We start from the raw sequence: 17214 nt of genomic DNA on the forward strand, positions 1-17214 counted from the left end.
TATGCCTCGGAATGAATTCTAATAATAATATTTTTTTTGCTTAACCCTCTACTGCATGAATTAATATTAGCGGACGAAAAAATTAAAAAATGCTTTACATGGGTTCTTTGGGTTGTTTCAAAACGGTTTTCATTAAAAAAATTTGTTTAAATTAATTTGTTTAAAAAATTTGTTTATAAGCCAAATTTGGCTTCGTGTGCATTAAGGGGTAAGAAAAGTTACTAATTTTATTTGTTCAGATTATGTAAAGAATACAATTTAAATTATCAAAAGATAAATATTTATCATTTAAAAACAAAATAAAGTAAAATAAATACATTGCATTACAAAAGGTTAAGAATTAATTCAAATTTGGCTCATTTTAAGCCATAGAACCGAGAAAAGCTATTTGTTTTTGCCGTTATATACATTTTTTCTGGTTCACATTCTTTTCACTGTCGAAGTAAGTCTTGCTCAAACATTTTCACCCACTCCCAGATCTTACAAAAGCTAAAAGGTAATACAATGATTGAAAAATATTATAGGTGAGCACCCCTCCCCCTAAAATTTTTGTGGTTACGCCGCTGAAAATGGGGTTAACATGAGAAAAATGTCTCTAAAAGCGAAGGGGTTCCATTTCTGAAGTAAAACATAGCATCCAAGCAAAATAATAATGTAAAGGAACAAAATTTTCCAAAAAAAAATTTAACAAATTGTGTAGATTTACAACCCCTTAATGCATACGAAGCCAAATATGGCTTCCGTACTTTTTGCCCTCCCAAGACCAGGCCAATAATTTTTTTTCATTCAAAATTGGTTCATATCATACACAATTAGACAATCCATCAAAAATAAATTTTTAATTCCACTTTACTTACCAAACAAACGCAGTAATTAACACTTAAAGTATGAATATATTCTACACTTTCGATTTCAATGCACACGACTGATCGACTCACCTGTGATCATAAAATACACCTTTATTTTGGGCAAGACACACGAAAAAACTATCTCTATGGGTGCTCAGAAACACAAAGAAGGGGATTGTATTGAATCTTTAACATTTTTTTGTGACAGAGAAGAGAAAAGTGCATACAAACAGACAAAACCATATTTGGCTTCGTATGCAGTAGAGGGTTAATATCTTCGTTTTGGCATTCTATAACTTACCTCAAAAATCTCATGTTCGGAGGTCGTGATTTTTAAGGCCAAACCACAAAATTAAGATTTTGGAAATAAGCAATAATAGACAAAGGTATTATTATTAAATGATGAAAAAAAAACTAAAATCCAGGAAATCTGACGTCTCTAAAAAAAAGTTTTAACTCTTTTTCATCTTTCAACCTATATTATCAAAACACTTGCAAACTTACTACCAAAAAACCTTTAAAAATTATGGTAGAGTAACCAAATTTTTCATGAAGGCTTTTATATCCATTAATCATTAACAATCATAACAAAAACATATCTCTGAAATCATGTATCATATGTTTAGTTTATATAATACCATTGTGGTTTGGCCTTAAAAATCACGACCTCCGAACATGAGATTTTTGAGGTAAGTTATAGAATGCCAAAACGAAGATATTAAGCAAAAAAAATATTATTATTAGAATTTATTCCGAGGCATACCCCTTTTTCACTGTATTTGACTGTACTATTACTCCTGCACAGACAATGATACTATAGTTGAACTTGATTCTTAAAACTACCAAATTCATCCTTCAACTAAAAAAATGTTAAAATTTTTGTGAAATCCATACGTTTGGTGTGGGTGTGGCAAAAGAATGCAAAAAGAATGCAAAAAGAATGCAAAAGAATGCAAAAGAATTCAAAAGAATGCAAAAGAATGCAAAAGAATGCAAAAGAATTCAAAAGAATGCAAAAGAATGCAAACGAATTCAAAAGAATGCAAAAAGAATGCAAAAGAATGCAAAAGAATTCAAAAGAATTCAAAAGAATGCAAATGAATGCAAAAGACTGCAAATGAATGCAAAAGACTGCCAAGGAATGCAAATGAATGCAAAAGACTGCCAAGGAATGCAAAGACTGCCAAGGAATGGAAAGATTGCAAAAAGAATGCAAAGACTGCATGCAGTCCCAAAAGACTGCAATCATTTGAATGCAGCCAATTGATTGGGGAAAAAAAAAGATTGCAATCATTTCATGGAAAATGATTGGTGATTGCAAAATTTGAAGTCTAAGTCTCAAGTGTAAGTCAATGAATGCAATCTTTTGTTGAAATTGTGTAGCTGAATGGCAATGACTGCATTCACAAAAGATTGCATTCTTTTACAAGCCTGATATTTTATAACACTATAGGTAATTAGTTATGCCAGAAATAAAGTTAAATATACCAGAAGTAAAGTTATTTTCTCTCTGTATAAGAATAAAATGGGATAAGCTCAAATTTGTGTGGGCATTGATTTCACATTTTTCTCACCATTTGAGTAGCCTTGATTCCCTCCACTTATAGAATGAATATTGTACCTACATTTTACCATAACATAGTGTGTTTTTATTAACAGATCATCTTGTAGTGAGAATCTTTTAGCCTCAGAGGTTAACAAAATTCTAATAAATCGAATCTGTACAAGACTAGTCAAGGCAGGATGGGAAACATAAGTCCTTAAGATATTTTGTTAATGTTGTTACACAGAGAAAAATATGACCCCCTAAAAACTAACAGATTGCCATATTGTTTTACCGTCCATGTCCATGTATGAAATGTCATAAGGAAATCTTATTAAAATCAACGATTAATAAGGTTTTTTTAAGGAGATTTCTTATTATTTTTAATAGAGAAAATCTTATTAAAATTTGACTGAAAAGTTGATTTTTTTTGCAACTTAGCACTAGAACAAAAATCGCGATCATTATTTTCATGGCAGGTTGGTTCAGGTGGTAAGGTGGGCGACTAATGATTTGAAGTCTCCAGTTCGATTCCCAGCCTGGTCATCGTTTTTTTTTATTTTTTTGCAGATTTTAAAACAATAAGGAAAACCCGATTGTTTTAATAAGGTTTCCTTCTTGGATGAAAACCATAGAGAAATCTTATTGTTTTTGTTCTATTTTATGTGGTCTATTTTTCTCTGTGTAGCATTTTAGTATTTTACAAGTTTATTAGAAATTAATGAATATTCTTATAATGTGCTTTCTAACCTGCTCCTTTTACCTTGAAAATACATTTTATCACAAGAATCTATTCATTAAACATCTCAATAATTATTGGTTTCCCTTGAACAATATCGTAATTATTGTGTGAAAAATTAGAATAAAATATAACTGTCAATATTATTTCACATGTTCAATTACAAATCAAATGCCCTGACATGCATATTGTTTACCACACTAGAACATTGTATTGCTAACTTATTAAATATAGACTAAATCATCAATAAAAATAATGTTAACAGATTTAAACAACAAAATGTAATTTAATCTTTTATCATTAAAACAATAACACATATAAAAAAAAACAATACCACACTAACATGACGATTGACGAGTAACAAGTAATTTTATATCAATCAGTCTCTCTTAATCCAGTATACTCTGTGGTTTAAAATCAAGTTACAAAAAGAGAGATAAGATAAAAAACAATGTCTGATTATTCTTAAGTTCTGCAAAAAAAAATAGATTTCCTTGACAAAGCCACATTTAGATGTAAAAAATCTAGCCGCTGCTAGCTTGGCTGGCTGATGATGGTGTCTGTCTATGGTGCGAGTTGGTAGTAATTCCACTAATTCACTTATGCTCAACAAATGCATCTTGACACTAGTCTCAATGCAACTTCTACTCGTACATTGCGGTTGCATTCGTTAAGGTCTGCCAATTTTTAGCCAGATTTCATCTCGATTACGCAACTTTGGCTAACAAAGTAATTAACATGAATGTGTGCAAGTTCATTCTGACACGAGTTCTGTTTTTTTTTCTGTCTTGTAGTACAGGAAAGTTAGTAAAAAAACAGGCATTTTGTGGAACGAAATACAGGACGGCTGAATTTTTCAAATCTGAAAAAGGGGTATTAGAAAAGCTTAAGGCCTGGTTTTCGGGACGCCACCCCCCTGGCGAAATCCGCCATTTTGGAAAACGCGAATCACTCTATATCTCCAAAACTATGGATCCTATAGAAATGGTTGTCAGACCAAAGTTCTTGGAAATTCAATTATCTTTTTCTTTGTAGTACATTATTTTTCTCAGCGGGCAATAGTTTTGAGGTTATGTTGTTTTGATTTATTTTTTTTCGGTTTTCTTAAGATTATAACAATCCCAGTACTAGTTACATAATTTTTTAAACAGTAAAAGTTATAGACCATCAAATTTCCAATAATTTGGTATATTTTCAAAAGTCATGCGATGTATGAGTCGAAAGTTATTGAATTGAAAACTATAGTCTAAGTACAGGGAAATTAGTAAAGAAATCAGGCATTTTGTGGAACGAATTAAAGGGAGGCTGATTTTTTCAAACCTGAAAGAAGGGTATTAGAAAAGCTTAAGTCCTGGTTTTCGGGACACCAACCCCCTGGCAAAATCCGCCATTTTTTAAAACGCGAATTGGTCTATATCTCCCAAACTATTGGCTTGATCGAATAAGTTACTGAACCAAAATTGTAGGTAATATTATTCGTAATATAAATATCTTTTCTTGTGCATGCACTGTTTTTCAGCGAGGATATCACTTTTTAGGTTATGTTGTTTAATTTTTTATTTTTTTCTGTTTTTTTTTTCTTTAATTTTTCTCAGTAGAAGATAGAAACATAATTTTTTAGCATCATAAAAGTATGATGTTTGACTTAAAACAAAATTTGTGTACCTCAATATTGTAAGTTTTACCATTACCCACCTTAATAACTCCCCCTCATATCATATTTTTCTTGTTTTACATTAGGTACCCGATTTAGCCTTTTTTTCATACCTTATGCAAAAACATATTAGTATATTTTTTGAAAATATTGAGAGGGATTGCTCTTTAAGTTCCGTATCTTTGGTTTGAAAAGTCATATAATCTTCAAAAGTATCCCAAATTAATGTAAATTTGATATTCTACAACTTTAATGATGCTACAAAATTATGTTTCTAATATAGAGACTGAGAAAAATTAAAAAAACAGAAAAAATAAAAAATAAAACAACATAACCTAAAAAGTGTTGTCCTCGCTGAAAAACAGTGCATGCACAAGAAAAGATATTTATATTACCTACAATTTTGGTTCAGTAACTTATTCGATCAAGCCAATAGTTTGGGAGATATAGACCAATTCACGTTTTAAAAAATGGCGGATTTTGCCAGGGGGTTGGTGTCCCGAAAACCAGGACTTAAGCTTTTCTAATACCCTTCTTTCAGGTTTGAAAAAATCAGCCTCCCTTTAATTCGTTCCACAAAATGCCTGATTTCTTTACTAATTTCCCTGTACTTAGACTATAGTTTTCAATTCAATAACTTTCGACTCATACATCGCATGACTTTTGAAAATATACCAAATTATTGGAAATTTGATGGTCTATAACTTTTACTGTTTAAAAAATTATGTAACTAGTACTGGGATTGTTATAATCTTAAGAAAACCGAAAAAAAATAAATTAAAACAACATAACCTCAAAACTATTGCCCGCTGAGAAAAATAATGTACTACAAAGAAAAAGATAATTAAATTTCCAAGAACTTTGGTCTGACAACCATTTCTATAGGATCCATAGTTTTGGAGATATAGAGTGATTCGCGTTTTCCAAAATGGCGGATTTCGCCAGGGGGGTGGCGTCCCGAAAACCAGGACTTAAGCTTTTCTAATACCCTTTTTTCAGATTTGAAAAATTCAGCCGTCCTGTATTTCGTTCCACAAAAAAGTCTATCTTTCCTGTACTATTGTGATCTGGCTAACTTCTAGACTAACCAATATAACCTCCTCTGTGTATAGGGTTTCTTTTTAGAGCTGTCTGGATGTTATGGTTATGTTATCGGTCGTCTGTTATGGGCTCCATTATACAGCCATCATAACAGCAAGTGATGTCTTGTCAAAGTGTTTGTGGTGGCGTCAATGTCTTGATATCAAATCACTTTTTTTCGTCGAATGCAAAAGTTAAATGACTTTTGTATCATTCAAAAACATATCCATTCTTGACCTATGACTCGAGAGACTATATATAACTTTGGAATTTAGGACGCAATATGGTGTCATATGAAATCGGCAGGGAAAATAGTAGTCGTGATAGTGTTATTATGGCGGAAATGTCATACACTTTTGTTATGGCAAAATAACGATGCGACTTATGATACAGACTTCACACCAGAGACTAGACTTACCTTGGAATGTGGTGGAATGACGACGATGCCGACGTGGGAATAGAAAAGAGGTGTGATCTTTAGCATCTTATTATTAAGTAGGACACTCACGAACAAAGTGTTTGATAGGGTGAAATATGAGTAGTTATAATACCTATGAAAAGGTCAAGTGGAAATTGGAAGATTAATCATAACTATAAGAGAAGTGCAGGTAGCTTTGTCGCATATTTAAGTTATGATTTTATTAAAAAATATTTATTATGACATTTTATTGACCTTTTTCTGCTAGCATAGTATTAAATTCATTCTTATTTACATTCAATCAAAGTACAATTTCGAAAAATTCAAAAACAAACTGGATTCTTGAAATAGTACACTGGGGTGTATACGTACTTTTTTTTGTAAATTACATAGACAAACAACCAAGAATTGTCAATTATTATATTTCTATGCGAAAATAATAAAACAGAATAAAAAGTTAGTTGAATTGAATTTTTTTTTCGTTTATTGAATATCTCTTAACAAATCGGTTGAATCACAAGCAACACACATGTAGACTGAAAATAATTTTTAGATTAAAACTAACAATATTTGTTGGCATTTTTTTTTTTTTTTTTTGAACCAAAATTAAACCAAGTTATTCTTTATTTGTTTTAAAAATCAAAATAATGCTAATTAAGGATATTGCAAGCTGAGACGGATAGTGTCACAACTCCAAAAAAAAAAAAAAAAAAAAACACGATTTATTAAGAGAAGTGAAATAAGAAAATCATGAACATTGAAACAGATCAATTAAGTAACGAAACTTCTGTTCTCTAGAGGCGAGTTTTGCATTTGATACAATAATTTTAGATCTGGATCTTTTAATTGAGGATATTATTTCAAACTCTATGGAGCTCCATTTTTTTAATTAAAGCAAAACCAAATAAAGTTTCGAAGCTACTACTACATTTTTGAAATTGACCAAAAATTTGATAAAAAAAAATAGCATGTCTTCACATTTTTGCTTACCATGTTTTAGGTTAACCCCTTGTAGCCCCATGTGACATTTCTGTAACAAACCGAAAAAGATCGCCCAAAAGCTGTGAAAAACATATTTTTATTCTTTTAAAGCTTCTTACATAATCTTTAAGAATTGCTTTATCGAAATAGTGCGCCATATTTCTAATAAATAGCACCAATAGTTTTTAATTCGCAGTTAATGTTGAAAGTTTGGCTTTTTTGAAAAACAAGCAAATTTATGTAAAAACTACGAAATTCAGAAAAAATATTTTTCGTAAATAAACTAACGGGGTTTTATTTTTGGATTTTAGGAATGCGCCTAAAAATAAATATTAGATAGCTTCTTGTTTGAATTTTTGCATTTATATACAAAAATAAACTATTTAAACTTTTTTTTTACTGCGTAAATTTCGAAATAACTAAGCAAATAATGAATTTATTGAATTTTTAAAAAATACGTGTTTTATTATAGCTAAAGCCCTTTCGATTGACATTATTAATTTTAAAATTTACGATGTTGGGTTACAAGGGGTTAAATAAAAATTAGGTATTTGTAATTACTGCGATTTTTTTTTTAATTTTGGATCTGCCTACAGTAAAAAAATGCACTAATGGGTTGCTATAGTAAAAGTAACTCTAATGTTAAGGGTTTTTATTGTACAAAATTACGAATCATTCATAGTTTTTTTTTTTTTTTTAAGAAATTCCATAATGTAATTACTTTAAAATCATTTTGAAGAAAATATTACTTAACACATAAAACTCGTCTTCGCCAACCCTTTTTCAATAAATTGATTTTTGAAATATTAATTAAAAATCTAAAAATGTGTCTTTTGAATTTTTTTTTTTTTTTAATTCTAGGTTCTAGAAATCGGCAATTTTGTTTACGAAAAATTCATTGATCAAAAAAACTGTTCTATGGCATGTTAATGGAGGTAAAAAACTGTTTTTTTTTTTTTTTCATTTTAAAGCTCTTATGTGTAATAAAAATTTAAAAACAAAATCGTTAGAGTTGTTTTTGAAAAAAAAATTCAATACATCGAAAACACTTTGTCTAGGCAAATCCCTGATACATCAGTTTTTTTTATTAACCTTTACGACAAAGATTCGTCTAAAATGTGCTATGTAAAGTTGAAATTTCTTAAAAACGAATGTGTTAAATATTTAAATGTAAGTTTTAAGACAAGATTTATCTTTTAATAAAAAAAAACTTTTTTTGAAAATTATTGTTAACGGTACATAGAACCGTTTTTTTTTTTCTCCGAAACTGCTAATTCCATTTAAACTAAACTTTTTGTGAAAAAGCAGTTATATAAATTTAATATATAAGCCAAAAATAAAATTTATGAAATTTTTTTTTTGAAAAACAAATTTTCAAAAACCGGACATTGATTTTTGTTTTTCAATTTTGGTTTGTATTATGAATTATTTATACAAAATTAGGTTTTTTTTAAAACTGCTCCAACAATTTTGAAAAAAAAAAAAATTTTAAGAAAAGCTTTTATTTGTTAACAAACAAAATTAATTTTTTTCTCATTTTTTTGATATCTTCAAGCCAGAAGGGTTTTTTTTTTAATGCGTAGCTAATAAAAAGGTTATTTGAGTCACAAGTGTAAGTAATAAAGCAAGAGATATGAAAAATTATCACTCAAAAAATGAAATGTTTAGATTATTTGGTCAGCGATAGAAACTTAATAATAACTATTTATATTTAAGTTTTCATAAAAAGAAAATATTACGTATACGCCACAGTGACCAGTTAATCGTTCTATTTGTCACAAGAATGACAAATGCCTATCTTATTCAAAATCAAAATACGAAATCAGCTTGGTTTCATTGATATATTTTAGTGGATGAATTAGTATAGTCGTAGTATAGTAGTGTAGTTTACCTATTCTGTGTTTTATTTTTTTTTTTGTTTTGTTTTTAAGATATTTTAAAATTTTCTTGAAGCTTCCTTTAGTAAGAATATATTAATTATATTTTAAAAATTGAATTTAAAAATAGGTATCTAGATTTTTAAAAAATTTAATTTCAACATCTGTTAGTATAAGTATGAATTTCTATTACAAAACCTTTCATCACTAAGAAGCTCCTTCTTCTTCTTCGTTTAATTAACTCAATGTTACATTGTAACTTAGCTTGATTTCTTTAATTTCAAACCAGTAATAAGGAAATTATTATTCAAAGACATAATTAACAACTTCCAAACCCAGACGAAAGAAACCAAAAGACACTGCAGCAACTGAATTCTTTTACCGGTGGAATTGAATACTATCCAAGTTCCATTAATAAATGATATATAAATAAATATTTATATTAAACTGAGGATTGCTCGTCTCAATTCCTCACGTTTGATTGAACCAAACCACAAAGACAAACCCCCACAGTTTGTTGTTCGATACAATGTATTCTCGAAGCTTGTAACTTTGGTTAGAGTATTAAGTCCCCTTTTAAGCTGCTAGCGCTGGAGGGCTGTGGCTAAAAGAGACTTTGTTGCCAAGCACAGTTTTATAAGTCAATTGCATTGTAATAAAATAAATATTCTATCTACGATGACGATGACGATCTACACAATCTACCGATCAACTATCCGTTCCCTTTGCTTTTCTGAGAGAGTGCATGCGGTAATTCGATCTAATTTGCAGATCAATCAGTGTAATTGCGGTTTCATCTCCTTACGTGCATGAGTTGCAATCAATGCGCACATCGCTCTGATGGCCTGCGCCATCCAGAATCTATACTCTCTGTATCTCAGTCTGTCTATTTGTCTGTTGCATGCATGTGCATTGTGCATACAACATACATGATACATGTAAGTTTGTTTCAATTAACAAGATTGATTTGTACGCAACCCGGGCAGCTAATCAAGACGACATGATTACAATGGAAATACCGCTGCGGTTATGCTGCGTGTTGTTGTGTGGATATTATACACGAATTGATGCCTCTGCCACTATTCCACACCACACAGCAGCAACAGCAGCAGATCACTTTACTGCCCAATGAACTCCACTTAATGCCAGAAAGCAATAACAATCACAATAACAATCATAATAATATAATATTCATAGCCAATTTGATGCTGAAAGAATGTAAAAAGTATAACTTACCGCGGCATGGCCCCGGGTATGCAACGGCAATCGAACGTCCGATCTTGCAGACCATGCGATTTATATCGCATGTGCTTTTGTATGTATTGCCATCGACGCCGCAGACGGCTCGTGTCGGGTCAATCTTCTTGGTATTGTCGTCAGCTGGACATTGGATTGCACAAACAATGCAGTGCGGTATTGCGTAATGATCTTCGACGCATTGCAATCCATTCATGCAGTTGACCTTTTTACAGGACGCTAAAAATAAAATACAAATATACGATAAGTATTAATATATGACTTGTAGAATTACATTGTAGAGTGTAGATGAGTAGCAATTTGTAGTAATAAAGTGAATACAGTTTCAGTCATTCATAGCGATTCTTTAAGACATTCGGTATTTAATAAGTTATGTTATTGATCTTTAACAATTTCTCTGTTACGGTGTTTTTTTTAATTTGATAAAGTCTAGAATATATTCAAATTATTAAGTTAGATTAAATTAGTACAGGAAAGTTAGGAAAAAACGAAATATAGGAACGCTGATTTTTTCAAATCTGAAATCTGGTTTTTGGGATGCCAACCTTGTGGCGAAATCCCCCATTTTGAAAAACGCGTATTGGTCTATATCTACTAAAGTATTGGCCTGACCGAAAAAATTTCTTAATCAAAGTTTCAGGTAATATACCTAAATATCTTTTCTTGTGCATTCACTGTTTTTCAGCGAGGATAACAATTTTTAGGTTATGTCGTTTTATTTTTTTAAATTTTTCTCAGTCTCTATGATAGTAACATAATTTTTTAGCACCATAAAAGTTGGATGTTTGATTTAAAACAAAATATGTATACCACAATATTGTTACACTGATTTTTAATTTGATAAAACCCCAGTTTATTCACTGTCCATTATATTTAAAGTCTTAATTAAAAATTAAAAATAATTTTAAAATTTCTCATTTTTAATAAAGATTTTGAATTTAATAGAGTCTGAATAAATTGGGCCTAGGTCTACTGAAATTAATGACTTGGATAAATTGAAGAAAAGAAAAAAAAAAAACAAAAATAGCATTCTTAACATTAGTGTTATATCATTTTGCTGTTTTGATTTAATTATTTTTTTGATTAACTTAAAACTAATGATTTTATAAGGAATTAAATAAAAACTTAAAAATTAGTGTAAAATTTAGTTTAGAATTTTTATAGGCAAAAATTAAATCTTAACAGCTGTTTTTCAAAAGAAGTATTTTTTTAAAAGTTTTTTTTTTTTTATGTTGGAAAAAAAAATTTGTATGCCATTTAAAAGAACATAAATTTAATGAAAATTGTTTTTATATAAGTACATTTAAATTCTATGACTGCTGAAATAAATCAGATTGGTTATTGGATAAATTATTGGTTTAGTATAGGTTTTAACAGCCTTCAGACAACACAAAAAAAATTTGGCGTTTTGTCACTTGAATTCGAATTAAAAAAAAAATGTAGGTTTTTACAAAAATTTCAAATATGTGGAAAAATAAATTTTTTAAATCGAAAAAGTAAAATTTTTTTTAAACCTCTCGAGCTGATGGAGCTCACTTGGGCTCATCAGATAACTTTTTTTTAATAGTTACATAATATAAATGTTAAGAACACTTAAACGTTTCTGTGCCAAAAAAAACTTATTTTCCTCAAAAATGGGCCACACGATTTTGTTAATTTTTAACCTGTCATAGAACCATTTTCTTCGTTTCTGACCTACTCGTAAGCTATATAACCTATTTAAACGATTTTTTTTACAAGAAAGCGTTTTAGTAACTAAAGAATTAAAAACAAAAATTTGGATTTTTTTTTAGAAAAATTATTTTTTTTTTTTTTAATCTGTTTTTTTGAAAACGGGGCTATGAATCTTTTTGAAACTTTATTTTTAACTGTCAATAAATTATTGTATTTGAATAGCACACTAATTTGTTTTTGTTTTTGAAAAATATTGAAAATTTTAAGCATACATAAACATATTAGATATAAAATTCTCTACTAATTTAAAATTTTTTTTTCTAAAAATCATTTTTTGCATAATAAATAAATGCAATGTCATTTAAATTAAATAGACCTTGTTTTTATTTTGAGAAACTTTTTTTATTTTTTTTTAACATCTTATATATAAAAATGAGTTCGTTTAGTGTGTGTGGCCGATAAACTCGCGTTTGGCTGGTCCGATTTTGGTAATTTTTTTTTTGTTTGAAAGGTATTAATATGTAGATGGTTTGTATCAAAAAAAATAATACCTTTTCTCGCATCTTTACATAGCTGTCAATATGTACGAGTAAAAAACCACTCTCGCTTTTTAAAAATTTTAACTAAGCTAAATTTGTAAAGCTTTCAAAATAATTAAAAAAGTCTGATTTTGAGTGAAACAAATAACTATTCGTCTTGTGATATTAAATCCACATATGGACTGCACAAATAAAATGTATATCTCTGATTTTCATTGAGGACAAATAAGTAAAGCATTGGCACATCAATCAGAGTTATGGTTTGTATCTACATAACTATTATAATATTTCTCCTGTGCGTTTGTTTGTGACCCTACTCCTAAACGACTAGACAGATTTTTCTGAAATTTTGTGTGAAATATATGTGAAAAGGTCCATCCGAAACGCTGCTGTCAAGTTATAGGCAAATTCCATATTTGGGGTCGAATAACTGAACAGATTTTTGTGAAATTTTGTTTATTTGATAAGGTCTATCCGTTACAGGTTTTGTTTTATAATTTGATCCAATAGGTGGCGCTGTTTTCAAGTTATAGGCAAATTCTATAGGTGGGGTCGAATGACTGGACAGATTTTTGTGAAATTTTGTGTTATGACAAGGTTCATTCGAGACAAGTTTTGTTTCATGATTGGACCCAGTAGTTGGCACTGTTGTCAAGTTTTAGGAAAATTGCATATTTTGATTTTTGTGAAACTTTTTGTTTCTGATATAATTTAATCGAAACATGTTTTGTTTCATAAATTGGACCCGGTAGGTGGCGCTTGTGCCGAAGTAGTTATAGACAAATTTCATATTTGGAGTCCGAAAGACTTGACAGATTTTTGTGAAAGTTCGTTTGTGTGATAAGTTCCATCCATGTTTTGTAAATTATAACTGTATTCGGTAGGTGGTGCTGTTGTCAAATTATATATAGAAAGACTTGACGCTGTTGTCAAGTTATAGTTAAATTCTATATTTGGAGTCCGAACGGCTGTATAGACTTTTATGAATTTTTTTGCGTTTGATAAGGTTGATTCGAGACAGGCTTTGTTTTATAGTTGGACCGAGGGGCGTACGTTGAGTTGTCGGGGCCCCGGGGCAAGACTACATTTTTGGGGCCCCTTTGATATAGAAAATAAGAACAAATAAAAAAGGACGTATACGCCCACTTATTTTTTTTGGGGCCCCTGATGTACCTATCATTTGTTGGGCGCTAAAATTATGTAAGTAATATTTTTTGGGGCCCCAAGATAATATTTAATTTTTCTTTCAAAAAAGCAATTTTTTTTGGGACCCCTAAGGTAATACTTTTTTTTTAGATGAAATATTATGTGACTGGCTACCAATTCACTGAAAAATATAATGTGTCTCTCTTGTGTCCGAAGTGATTCATGTCAAGTATCTTATCTTTTTGCTTCGATACTTTTATAACCAGTTGCCTTCTCTAAATTGTCTCCTTACGGGGCCCTGGCGTGTTGGGGGCCCCGGGGCACCACCCCACTTGCCCCAATGGTGTGTACGCCCCTGTTAGATCTGGTACGTGGCGCTGCTGTCAAGATATGACCAAATGCAATATTTGATGGGGTTCAAAGAGCTCATATTCAAGGCTAATAAAAACAAACACGATTTAACTCTTTAAAATGTTATTTCCTCAATTAAAATTGTTTACCACTAAGCTATATCTCACAGTTGAAAATTGGTATGATAAACTGAAACTTAAAATTTGTTTAAGTTGTTTCAGCTACCAATTTATTAATACAATTTCCGCATTAATTTAAAATGATTTAATCTTCTTAAGAAAATATTTTAATATTTAGACGTATTTATAGAATTAAGACGGAATCTTTTCATTTTAAGTCGGTTTCTTTACAATTTCCAAAAAAAGATTGCTACTTTTTGAATTTCTTAAATAGCCAAAAAATATCATGATACATAGTCAAATAAGGTGAAAAAAAGGAGTAAACCTCGGAATGAATGCTAATAGAAATTTTTTTTTGTTCAATACCTTCGGTTTGGCATTATATAACATACTTCAAAAGTATAGAAAAATCCCATGTCCGCAAGTCGCGATTTTCAAGGTCAAAGCTTGAAATGGAGATTTTCAAAATAAGCAATAAAAGACAATGGTATTATATTCACATATGATACAATACTTCGAGGTATTTTTTAATGCTGATGCCAAAAAATCTAGACAAGATCAAGACAATCTGACGTCTCTAAAAAAAGTTATACCTGTTTTTTAATTGTCAACCCATATTATTATAACAGTTGCAAACTTACTACCGAAAAACCCTTAAAAGTTATGGTAGAGGGACAAAATTTTTCATGAAGGTTTTCATATTCATTATCATTAAGAATCAAAACAATACAATGAAAAAAACATTCATACCTATGAAAAATTGGTATTTTTTGAGAAAAGGGACAATTTTGGGATATGCACTAAAAAACATCCTGGTACAATCTTATAATTAGTGCTGATAGGCTAATTTTTTTATTTGTATCTTTGTTCGGATATTCTATAACTTATGTCAAAAATCAAAAAAAAAAAAAATGTTTGTAATCAGCATTAAAAAATGCCTCGAAGTTATGTAATTCTTGAAATTTTGAAAATCTCCATTTCGCGATTTTAGCTTGAAAATCGCGACTTTCTAGACTTTTGAGGTATGTTATAGAATGCCAAAACGAAGGTATTGAGTAAAAAAAAATTCTATTAGCATTCATTCCGAGGTGAAACCCTTATTTGACTGGATTATCAAATTTTAGTAGCGATAGCTATCAGACAAATGGTTTGCTTTTTTTAATACTTTATACAATTTTATGTTTGTGTTCCATATATTAAGTTGTGGCCCGATTTTTTTGTATTTGAAAAGGTTAACACATTACAAAGCCAAAAATTGAAAATAAATACAAGAAAAATGCGGAACGAAGTCCGCCGGGTCAGCTAGTTTTTTATAACATTGAATTAAAATTAATATTTTGTCATTTTTCTACATGAAAAGCTTTACGATACTAAGCAATTTTGCCAGAAGAGGATATACGTGCAACCCAGTACTGCATTTTAATTATTGCAAAAGCATGACCAAATTTATGAAAGCGCACATATTTTTTAATCGTTAAGGCTGTTAACCTTATAGGTGATTTCCGAGTCAAAAGAAAAGTTTAAAAAAAATAGTGGTATTGAGTGTACAATTTTCGGTAGTTCTTATATGGTTTACAAGATATTGCTTTTTAAAAATCGTCGATATTGATACACTTTTTTTTTCAATGCACAAAAATGTTTTGATCAAACCATTGTACAAGCTCATTTTACGAAAAAAAGGTAAATCTTTTAGGGCCATTTGCTGAATAGAAACTTAAATAATTTATGTTGAACATAAACTCTTATTCCCTACTTTTTCCTCTGCGTAAACTGTCACATAAGGATTTATGTAGAACTTAAATGCTTAAGTTTCGATTCAGCAAACGGGTCTTAGAGTCTTAAATGTATATTTTGAATCAAAAACAATAAACCATCGTAAAGATTTATGTGAAATTCTTTGTGCAGTGAGTTAGCAAAAAAAAAAAATCAAAATCAATGGTATTCTTTAAGATCGCTTACAACTTTAAGTTTCAAACTTTAAGCTCTAATTGCTATTTGAACAAAAGCTTTAAGTTAGGAATTTTATTTTGACCCTATAATAATAGCCAGTATTGATTTTAGAATCTTTTATTTGTTTAACTCAACCTATTCTCAAACCTATGTTGGGAAGACTTCTATTTTAGCCTGGCTAACACAAAATTCTTTTCTTAACAAAAAAGGAAGAATGTTTATTATGTCCAAATGAAGTGATCAAATGAAAGTCCCCATGATCCAAAATGTGTATAATACTTGAATTCCAGTCCAAAGTGAATGTTCTGCAACAGATAGTCGCGGACAAGACAAAAAAAATTGTAGGTAATCAAAATAACTTGTTGACATTTTTCTTGGCTAATTGCAAATTTTAATTGAAAACTCTATCGCCACACCTTCGATTCGAAATAGACAATTTACTAGATTCAATCCCTCTAGGCTTAACAGGGTTACACAAAAAAATACAAAAAAAAAGTCTAAAAGCAACAAGCTTTTTGATTATTATCGTTAATCGATAAATCTGATTCTGTTACAATGTTTTTTCTATATTTGGTAACATTCTGACCATAAAATTATGCAAAAAAGGCTACAAACTTTTTTTCTTGTTGTTGTTGTTGTTTCAAGCAAAACAACTGCCAGACTGCTTGACAGACATTAGGTACACACTTAATTATGTATACGAATAAAAATGCTATCATTGGTAGCAGACAGTCTGTTTTTTTTTTTTTTGCTTTTTCTATTATATAGAACCACGTGTAAGCCCCGCAGTTAAAATTTGTTGTAAGTTTGAATATTATAAATGTAAGGTTTGCTATAGTCACTGCCGCGGCCGCCGGTAAAATCCAATCAACATACAAAAGTTGACGCTTCACTGATTTCGCATATTTTAGTGTTGAGTTTATAGTTGTGTTGTTTAGTTTGCTTCTCTCTCTTGTCGGCTTGACCGGTCGATAGACATATAAAAGGCGTGTATACCGCACTCTAACTAGCTTCTATGATAAGTTTGTTAAAAAATTG

General features: G+C 30.1%; 1 protein-coding gene across 1 annotated transcript in view; it reads right to left on the reverse strand.

Annotated features, from left to right (window-relative positions):
* LOC129906797 (uncharacterized) overlaps nucleotides 1–17214 on the reverse strand; it is a 135211-nt gene that overhangs the window by 43075 nt on the left and 74922 nt on the right. Inside the window, 1 exon segment of the mRNA XM_055982722.1 lies at nucleotides 10377–10616. Coding sequence (XP_055838697.1) covers nucleotides 10377–10616 — 240 coding nt within the window.

Source organism: Episyrphus balteatus, chromosome 1, assembly GCF_945859705.1.
Source record: "Episyrphus balteatus chromosome 1, idEpiBalt1.1, whole genome shotgun sequence".
NCBI classification, from domain to species: Eukaryota; Metazoa; Arthropoda; class Insecta; order Diptera; family Syrphidae; genus Episyrphus; species Episyrphus balteatus.